Source organism: Ruditapes philippinarum, unplaced genomic scaffold, assembly GCF_026571515.1.
Source record: "Ruditapes philippinarum isolate M1 unplaced genomic scaffold, ASM2657151v2 ctg10886_1_1_1_1, whole genome shotgun sequence".
NCBI classification, from domain to species: domain Eukaryota; kingdom Metazoa; phylum Mollusca; class Bivalvia; order Venerida; family Veneridae; genus Ruditapes; species Ruditapes philippinarum.
In genome coordinates, this window is record NW_026855107.1 from 1 (window position 1) to 10,175 (window position 10,175).

The 10,175-nt window shown below is 29.9% G+C and overlaps 1 protein-coding gene across 1 annotated transcript; it reads right to left on the bottom strand.

Annotated features, from left to right (window-relative positions):
- Window positions 1-3,171: 3,171 nt before the first annotated feature.
- LOC132742123 (uncharacterized) lies at window positions 3,172-7,586 on the bottom strand. The gene is made up of 2 exons (XM_060730444.1): window positions 7,431-7,586; window positions 3,172-3,877 (listed from the first exon to the last, which is right to left on the bottom strand). Exon 2 carries the CDS (start codon window positions 3,871-3,873, stop codon window positions 3,172-3,174), a length of 702 nt encoding a protein of 233 aa, XP_060586427.1. The 5' UTR covers window positions 3,874-3,877; window positions 7,431-7,586.
- Window positions 7,587-10,175: the final 2,589 nt, after the last annotated feature.

Genomic DNA, 10,175 nt, shown 5'->3' on the forward strand with positions numbered 1-10,175 from the left:
CAATACTATGAATCAAGACATGTGTGTCGTTCGACATTCCCTGTTTGTTGTAAAGTTTGTATATCAATTGTATCATTGATTTATATACTGAATATAAAAAAAACAGCCTACATCTTTGACTACGGAAAAATATTTGTACAACTGCGCGACTTATTTCATAATAAAGAGACGAAACAGAATGTTAAAAAAAACAGCTTTTATTGCTCATATGTCATTTAAATGAGCTCGATCATTTATAGCCATGCTCATAATGCTGGCTTTACATTGTTAACCAAATAACAGATGTATTACATAGAACAAATTTGAATGATAATTACATTCTTTCTTCTTATTTCTTTTTTATGAGTTTTTAAAGACTCGTATGTATTGCAAATATAAGAAAATAAGATTAACGCACCTACTGTCAGTCGATAAGAATGGAAAGTAAAATTTTTGTTTTGCATAATTTAAATATGATGTGTACTAATTTCTTTTTTTTCTTCTGTTTACTTTTGAAGAGTAACTATAAGTGATAAAAGCAGGGATACAGCTTAGTGTTACTAGTATCCGTTATCTTTAGATATTATATCCTTACTACAATATTCGTTCATTTATCATCAGAATACATTTGTTAAACGTTAACCTCTTATTTGCTTTATTTTAAACCTGTAAAACATTTGAAATGAACAATATTCATTTTAATTTTTTTTTCAACGTTTTCGAGGTGATAATCTCTCTTATTATTTTGGTTTTGATAAAATGTACCACATAGACAAGTTTTCATTTCGTTATTGAAACAGTTATGATTGAATATTAAAATTCTCTGAACAAGGGTTATTCATCATGATAGAACAAAATATCTTAACTTATGTGCACCTTGTATTAGTATTGAGAGAAATTTTTTGAAACTAAATTAACTCTGAAATTAAACATATGTATCAATGTATTTATTTTTACAACGCAGGCTAAGGAGATCGTAACAATATACTTCCGTTTTCTTGAAAAATAAAATATTTGTAGAAAATCAAGGTTTATCATTTTAATATTTTTAAACTAGCAGGAAGTAAAAACATCCGTTCTATTAATTTCATTTTAATCTACATTTATCAGGTAATGGTAACAAAAATCAATGTAATGACATGATAAACACATAAATCGGTGAATTACAGGTAGGCAAAGGATATTAAATACGTTTTTCAATGTCATTGCATTCAAGATTCAAGACAAAGCAGGTAATCAAAAAACAAAGGTCTTAAAAACAGGAATGTGAATAAAAGATTCGAAATAATAATCAAATACACACTGAAATGTTAAACACAATCAAATATTTTACATCGATCAAAATCTTATGTCTTTAAAACAACACAGCAAAAACCCATTCATTTTCTTGTGAGAAATACTTCAAGATTCTCTAGCAACACAATCACGTTGCAGATTTGTAGGATGTGAAATGTCCGCAAAACTTGACATTCACATATTCCAAAATATGTCATGGGCAATACATGTACTTGAAATTTGATGCCAACCTTTATGTTTTAAACTTGAAAAACATTTGTTTTTCCGTTGCGCTCCAATTATTTTGTATTAACCTTCATTTATACCGCAGACATTTTAATATGAAATCTGCGTTTATAACACAAATACATGAATGTGACTCTTATTAAGGCTTCACTAAAAAAGGTACTGTCAATCTCTACTAGATTTTTAAAAATGTTAAGCAAGCAAAACACACCAATATATTTATTAGAAATGAATGTAAACGTACATTTAACCATTTATTCAATGTCAAAAAACATTTATTTCCATTCATTCAGTAAGTACTTACATATCAAATTAGCATTTTGACATACGCACATACCACATATATATATATATATATGAAACCTTGTTGATATCTAAAAGCTAAAAGTAATCAGAATATAAAATAAAAATAACAAAAACGCTCGAATACAGTCCCCCAAAAATAGATCCTTTGTTTGCCTTTGATCAAATACTTGGGTGACGAATATTGTTGGAACGTTATTAAGATGAAACCATTACTGTTTGTTTGCTTTTAGTACTTTCAATTGACCTGTAACGTTACCATTACAAATCACATGCATGTATATGCTAGCTTTGTTGATGTTTCGAAATTGTCGGAGCCTGAAGAAAATACAAGCACATTATCAATGACACATAAGCCAAGGCAATCCTCCAATAGACAGTTTGTTTCAGGTTTGCCAATTTGGTCACCTGAAGTTGCTGAGATTATAGCAATATCGCTTCCACAAGTTATACATAATTTGTCATTGTAAAGACACATGTTTTTTGCCACACCAGTGTTCTCAAGCTTTCTTTTCCATTTTACACATTTCTTTCTAAATGAAAACATTTTTAAAGAATTGTCGCATGTGTTTAAAATGTATAGACAGTCTTTTTTGAAATTAAATATCGTAACTAACTCATTCTTGTTTTGACCATTTGCTGCGTTGTATGTTTTCGCTTTTACTGTTTTTCCGCTTTTGTCGAGAATAATCACCTTTTCGGGTGTACTTACAGCAAAGTTTGACGAGCAATCATCAAAGTCAAATCCAGTTATATTGCAGAACTGTTCATCTGCGACGATGCTACCAGCTAAGGTCATCTTATTGTTACTCACTTTGTATTTGTCAATTTGAAGACCATTGTCCTTCACGGTAGCTATTCCTCCTTTGTCCAAACCACACATTGATATCTTTCCTCCTTTTAAAGTTGTCTTGTCAAAATAATGGCCGTCTAAACCGACTACAGTTACTGAATTGTTGATTTCTGACATCAGTCCAATGCAGCCCTCGCCTAAGTATAGTAGCTTAGAAAACTTTAATGCGGAGGAAAAATGCTCTTTTTTTAATTCTGATACTTGAACGGTTTTATTTATGAAACTTTTTGGGTCTGTACTTTTCGGCCTAACACCTGTTTTGTAAGCGTTTAATCCAGATTTATCTGCGCTATATTCATATAACTCATATACATTTTGAGGTTCGTCTGCAATTTCAGCATTTTTCGATTTCACATCTTTTTCAGATGCGGTTGATTTAGTTTTCTTTGCTTTTTGTAAAAATTTGGGAATACCAAAGTGTCCTTTGCTGCTTTGCGCCTTCTGGTCTGATGTTGTGGTCTTTCTGCTTTCTGTCTGTGCAGGAAAATCTTGTCGTGAATCAGCAGAGATTTGTGCTACTTTGCCGTCCGGATATCCGAATATATAGGTTCTTTCTGTGGAGTATCAGGGATTACATCATAATGCTCTTGATCCAATAATGACACGTAGCTCAGAAATTTGTCTGACTGCATAATTGAATTTTCTAATTCAGCATTTGGATTGCATGAACTTTCTAGCAAAGTCTCTTTAATATTAAGGGTTACCAGAATTTTCTTTTCAATCTCATTTAATTCACGTTCAAGATCATTGGGATCGTTCAACGATTCAATAGATATTTTTTTAATGTATATATCGATTTCCTTTTGAAAAGTTAGAAGAGGTTGCTTTTTACCTTTGTTTGTTTGCAGGATAACATTCGCTTGTTTATCAAGTAACGCCAAACTGTTCGATTTCAACTCTTGTATTCGATCAATAAGTTTGTTATACGTGTCAAGTACATTTTGTTCTAAGACTTTTTTCATCTCCGCAGCCTTTTCCGCGTGTTCATCAATTTGACGTTCCTTCTTTGAAACACTTTGCTTTAGCAACAAACTTCTTAGTAAAAGCGAATCCTGTTTGCCTAAATGACGTATATCAAGAACTTCACATTCTGAAAGTTTTGCTTCTTTTAAACCACAAGTGACACACATAAGCCGTCTGTGGTTCAAACAAAGTATTTCAGCGACAACATCTTCGTGTGTATCACACATTGGTGTCATGATTGTCATTTGAGCCATGTCTCTGCAATGTAAATACAAAATGACCCTTATAATTTTAACAATTTATTTATTCATCAGCGATATATATAAGCATGTTTTTATAATTGTGAGAATGTTTTGATATTGACCTATCCCATCAAGCAACTGAAGATATACTTTATTATAGTCTTGTTTAATTATTTGATTTTCATATTTTATTGTCAAAAATAAAGAATTTAATCGAACATTTATGTGTTGCTTTATCTGCACATAATACCTCAGAAAAGAATAAACTTTACTTCTTAAGAATGGGTAAACATGAAATTAAATGGATTAATGATTAAAGGTATTACAGTACTTAGTTGCTTGTACCTGTAAGGTAAAATTATTTGTCGTAGAAAAATGTAAACAAAATACTATTCTACTTCAGCACAAAACACCATAGTTCTATAATTGTGAAAAGCAACATAAGTAAAAGATGGTTCAAGTGAATGGTCAATGGGTCAATTTTTGGAAATTATAATGTACATCAAAAGTAAAACAAAGACAAAAAAAACCCCACTAAATGCTAGTGAACGCTGTCATTAACCACTTAACAGTCTGGGGTAAACATACACTTTCAATTTAAAAACAAAACAAATTTGACATTTGAACAAATAAGAAAACGAATCATTTTGGACAATAGATTCATAAAAATAAATTACAAATGTTTGTTTTTGAAAACATGGATAAATCGAGTATATATTCTTAAATGATTTATCAATGTGAAATAGATTAAAATATTATTTTTTATAAGCTAGTACATAAACGCAACTCTGTCGTAGAATTAAACTTGTTCTTTAAAGCTTTACAGCTAGCCTGGAAACAAACTAAGTAAATGTTTCACTCTTCGCAAAAGAAAATAAAAACAGAGAAAAAAACGTTTTAAGATAAACTAGACTTTATGAATTAATGGATTCAGAAACTATATATGAAATATTAGAACACAAAGTTTTAATTACACCCGCTGCACATTTGAATTGATCAAATAGATATGAGAAAAAACTGATCTGGACAATTTAAATTTGAGTAATTAACATGGTGTTTCCAAGCAAAGAAACGCGCTATAAATGGTAAATGGTATCGTCTCCATTCTGTAATAAATGTTATAATTATTTTTTGTACAATGTATATCTAATATTTTTATTTTATTTTATTTCTTCGTCTGTTAACATTTTGCCTTTTGGTCAGCAAGACACTTTACCAGCTGTTGTAAACAATAATAACAAACGTCTTTATGCAAGCATGGTTCCCGGTCTTAAATTTGTTAGAGATTGAAATCTGAAACCAGACCAGCATCATTTAGTGCACATGTACCCAACCGGCTAATATGAAAACTATATATATTTTGGATCCAATACGGGAATTTATTGGACGGTCACGAGGTACAAATGAAGATGTCGATTGGTTAGATTTATTAGATATATAAAATAGAAGATCATCAACACCTTTTATAGATTGTATGGTACTAAATGTATTTTGGGTGGAAATTTATAAATTTTACTAGAGATTCAAAGATATATACGTAAACTAGACATCCTTATTTTCGGTTATAAAATATCTCAAGAAGAAAACTTTTATATAAATGTTATACTCACTATTGTAGGATTAAGTATTTATAAAAGTTACTTTTGTAGTAATAATTGGTCAAAAGGATTTGAAATATTCAAACTGTTTAAAACACAATTTGAAATATGTATCAATACTATAAATACATATCAATACTAACTTCTAGATAATTTCAAGTTTTTATTTTACTTTGTTTTTGTGTGTATTTGTATATTGCTATTTTATTACATACGAATATCACAAATTGAGTTTGACATTCTGCTCATATTTTCATAGTCAAGTTGAGCTGAACTGACTACATATTTCAAAATATTGACTAATGGTGATTGACCAACAGGTCATATTGGGAAATGTTAAGGATAAAATTGAAATCTGCCTGAAATATAAAAAGACTGTCCCACTCTTTTTATGAACTGGTAGTTACATGCTGCAAATTCTAATCGATATTTTCGAAAAGATTGTGCGGATCCATATTTGTCTATTGTTAATATAAAATATTTTTTTATATTAAAGCAATTATGGCAAAATGGAAACTTATTTTGACTTTCACCTGTTCACTCATTTTTACACTTGGATGGGCATAATGTCACTTTAAACTATCTCATTGTATATATTACATAACTATGTATAATATTTGTGAATAGAAGAAAAAAGTTTCAAAATTGGTAGGTTTAATGTAACTAACGAGCACAAATCCAAATTTCCGATAAAATAGTTAATATTAAATTTAATTTACTCACTGCACGTCCACTACATTCTCCAGCCTTTTAAATGTTTAACATATTGATATAAATAATGCTTATATTACAACCGAGAGATATCAATAATATAATTCAGACTTTATTTCAAGCCGTGATATAATTCAATGCCATATGTAATATTTTGCACGCCCTAGCAAATTAAGTAGTGTCGTGCGCATAAACAGATGATCTCAGATAAAATTCCGACTACATTAATCAGCAAGGTTAGCTAGAATACTAATATGGGGTAAACAATCTTTGGCATGGTTGAAAATAAATGAATAAATGAATGAATGAATGAATGAATGAATATAAAAAAAATAAATAAATAAATAAATTAATAAATAAATAAAAGAATAAATAAACAAACAAATAGATAAACAAATAAATAAATAAATAAACAAACTGGTCATGTGTATATTTTGAGATGTGACCAGTGACTGTTCTGGTCAAGACAAAATATATTTCTGTCGATCTTCAGGGCTGGGAATCAAAACTGCGTCGTATCCTACAAAATGTAAACAAACGCCACCATCTTGGAACGAAAAAGGTATGTTTTTGTTTATCACTCTTTTTGTTTATAAAACAAAAGTTATAGCAAACTTACAACTCGAAGCGGAGCAGAATGTTTCTGAAGTTTTGTGGATACGCCGGCAAATTTCGTCCGTTTTTAATTTGTATTTTCAGTCTTCCCTTCAAAAGACGATCCAAAACAATTAATATGTACAAAATGCGACCTAAGGGTTATGTGTTTTTGTATCAAAAGTAGGTTTTCAACACTTAAAAGAGTTGGAATAAATGACCCGACAGACCAGAAAAATATAACAACACTGCAGAGAAGTAACTTTACATTTACAATGGAGTCTTCAGAGGAATAATATCAATTATATACGTTTAGAATATACGTTTGTAAACGACACATGAACGACGGAAAACTATGAAACTCGAACACGCACTTGTTTTTGATTAAGTAAATTGTATTTGATTTTTTTTCAAAGCCATAAGAAAATGATGATTTGTTATTAGATTTTTATCTGATAAATATTATTATGCCTGTATGATAAATTCGGTTAATGTAACCTGTGGTATTTTTTTGCCGTTGAGGTCCCTTCTTTGGAATTGTATCATTTTATGAAAATAGTACAATTTAATTGCACTTAAAATATTTAAACGCTATTATAAAAACAATAAGTATACAAAGAATAGGTAATGTTAAATAACGTGAATGAATTAAAATAGCTAACTTACATCAACTTCCTACGCTTTCCAACACATGTCTTTATCGAACATTGTATAAAGAAATACTAGTGATTTAGAATATAATGAAAACGTATTTGTCAAAAAAACGCTCTTTAGAAATACCATAGACATTTGATATATTTGATTGCATTACCCTACCTACGATCTTTAATGTAGTTTGTGTAAACTCTCACGATATTTTGCAGGGAATCAAATTATGATAAAAAATAAAACATACAAAGAAAATAAGATTTGACAAACACAGAATGTGGAAATACAATAACTTAAATCCCTTAAAATTTTTTTGCAATTCTCCCGCTTTTGTTGTTCAGATTGTATTTTGCATTCAACAATCATATACAAATAAAGATTTTACTAGATGTAACACATGAAATCTTTTTATACATATAAAAGTCAATGATTAAGGGGAAGCTACTTTCATTATTGTACCATACCACAATTTATTGTTATCCTGTTATCTATTTTCTCATACATAATTTCTAAATATATATTGTCAGTTTGTGTTATGAAAACAAAAGGAAAATATACATTTTTTCTATTCATACAAAGTCAATTGACGTTGTAACCATGATATTATATTTATTGGTCGGCACTTTATCAAAATTAGAAAAGCAGTTAAGATCAGAAATCTTTTAGTGTATTTCTTATATCGACATTAAACTTGACTTTCAGTGAAATTTTACATTAACAAGTTATGAATAAAAGTCATTTCTACAAGTCACTTACTGAAAATTTTGTATCTTTCAATATTTCAAATAAGCTTCTACTTATTATGCTAACCGAAAAATTACGTCCCGAATTCGTGTCCGGCCCATAACCTTGTTATTTGAAGTCGGATTTTAAAACTATTTCACAGAAATGATCACCATATTAAGACGAGGTGTCGCGTGCAACATTTGGCTCGCTTCCTTGAACGTCAAGGTCACAGCATGACCTTGCAGCAAAATCGTGTCCGGTCCATAACTTCATTATTAATTTTTGAAGTCGGATTTTAAAAATATTTCACAGAAATGATCACCATATTAAGATAGCGTGTCGCGCGCGACATTTGGGTCGCTACCTTGAAGGTCAAGGTCACGGCATGACCTTGCAGCAAATGATGTTTATATTACAACCGAGAGATATCAACAATATAATTAAGTATAATTCAATACCATATGTAATATTTTGCACGCCCTAGCAAATTAAGTAGTGTCGTGCGCATAAACAGATGATCTCAGATAAAATTCCGACTACAGTAATCAGCAAGGTTAGCTAGAATACTAATATGGGGTAAACAATCTTTGGCATGGTTCCATTAAAAGAAGGAAAATTAACTCTAGAACTATTTTTCAGGAAAAGTCTATTTTACGGAAGCAAATGGCTGAACGGCGATTTCTAGCCTTTTTGTCAATGCTAATACTTGTAACAGGTGTAAAATTATACCTACAATTGACTATTTGACTTTGCTTGACTTCCTGTAAGATGTATACAAACTAAAAACGTACACCATTTTAATTTTAAGACGATAAACACAAACTTAGAGCACAGACCCGTATCTTTCTATCGTAATTATATGTGTTGTAATTACTATTTATTTTCAGATTCTAGAAACCTGTTTCCGTAACATTATAATTGATATTTTCTATTAACAAACCACAGGGCGTGAAGTGGTTTGCACACTTGGTTAGAGCGAGGAAATTGGTTGTAAACTTGGAAAATGGTTCATCAATGTTTACAACAACGGCACGTATTTTCTAGAGTAAATTGGGTTTGCATGTTATTTTGAAATTCTTTAATATGTCCATTTCTTAAGACAATGTGTATGGCACAATCGGTTTTAAGTTTCATCTTCCTAGCTTCTGATTTGACAAAGTTATTGAAAATAAATGAATAAATGAATGAATGAATGAATGAATAAATAAATTAATAAATAAATAAAAGAATAAATAAATAAATAAATAAATAAATAAAAATATAAAAATAATAATAAATAAACAAACAAATAAATAAACAAACACAAACAAACTAACACAAACAAACAAATAAATAAATAAATAAATAAACAAACTGGTCATGTGTATATAATTTGAAATTTGACCAGTGACTGTTCTGGTCAAGACAAAATATATTTCTGTCGATCTTCAGGGCTGGGAATCAAAACTGCGTCGTATCCTACAAAATGTAAACAAACGCCACCATCTTGGAACGAAAAAGGTATGTTTTTTTTATAACTCTTTTTGTTTATAAAACAAAAGTTATAGCAAACTTACAACTCGAAGCGGAGCAGAATGTTTCTGAAGTTTTGTGGATACGCCGGCAAATTTCGTCCGTTTTTAATTTGTATTTTCAGTCTTCCCTTCAAAAGACGATCCAAAACAATTAATATGTACAAAATGCGACCTAAGGGTTATGTGTTTTTGTATCAAAAGTAGGTTTTCAACACTTAAAAGAGTTGGAATAAATGACCCCGACAGACCAGAAAAATATAACAACACTGCAGAGAAGTAACTTTACATTTACAATGGAGTCTTCAGAGGAATAATATCAATTATATACGTTTAGAATATACGTTTGTAAACGACACATGAACGACGGAAAACTATGAAACTCGAACACGCACTTGTATTTGATTAAGTAAATTGTATTTGATTTTTTCATGACAAAATGATGATTTGTTATTAGATTTTATCTGATAAACATTATTATGCCTGTATGATAAATTCAGTTAATGGAACCTGTGGTATTTTTTTT

Excerpts from the sequence above, each read along its gene's own strand:
- LOC132742123 (XM_060730444.1), bottom strand. The coding sequence starts at position 3,873 with ATGGCTCAAATGACAATCATGACACCAATGTGTGATACACACGAAGAT.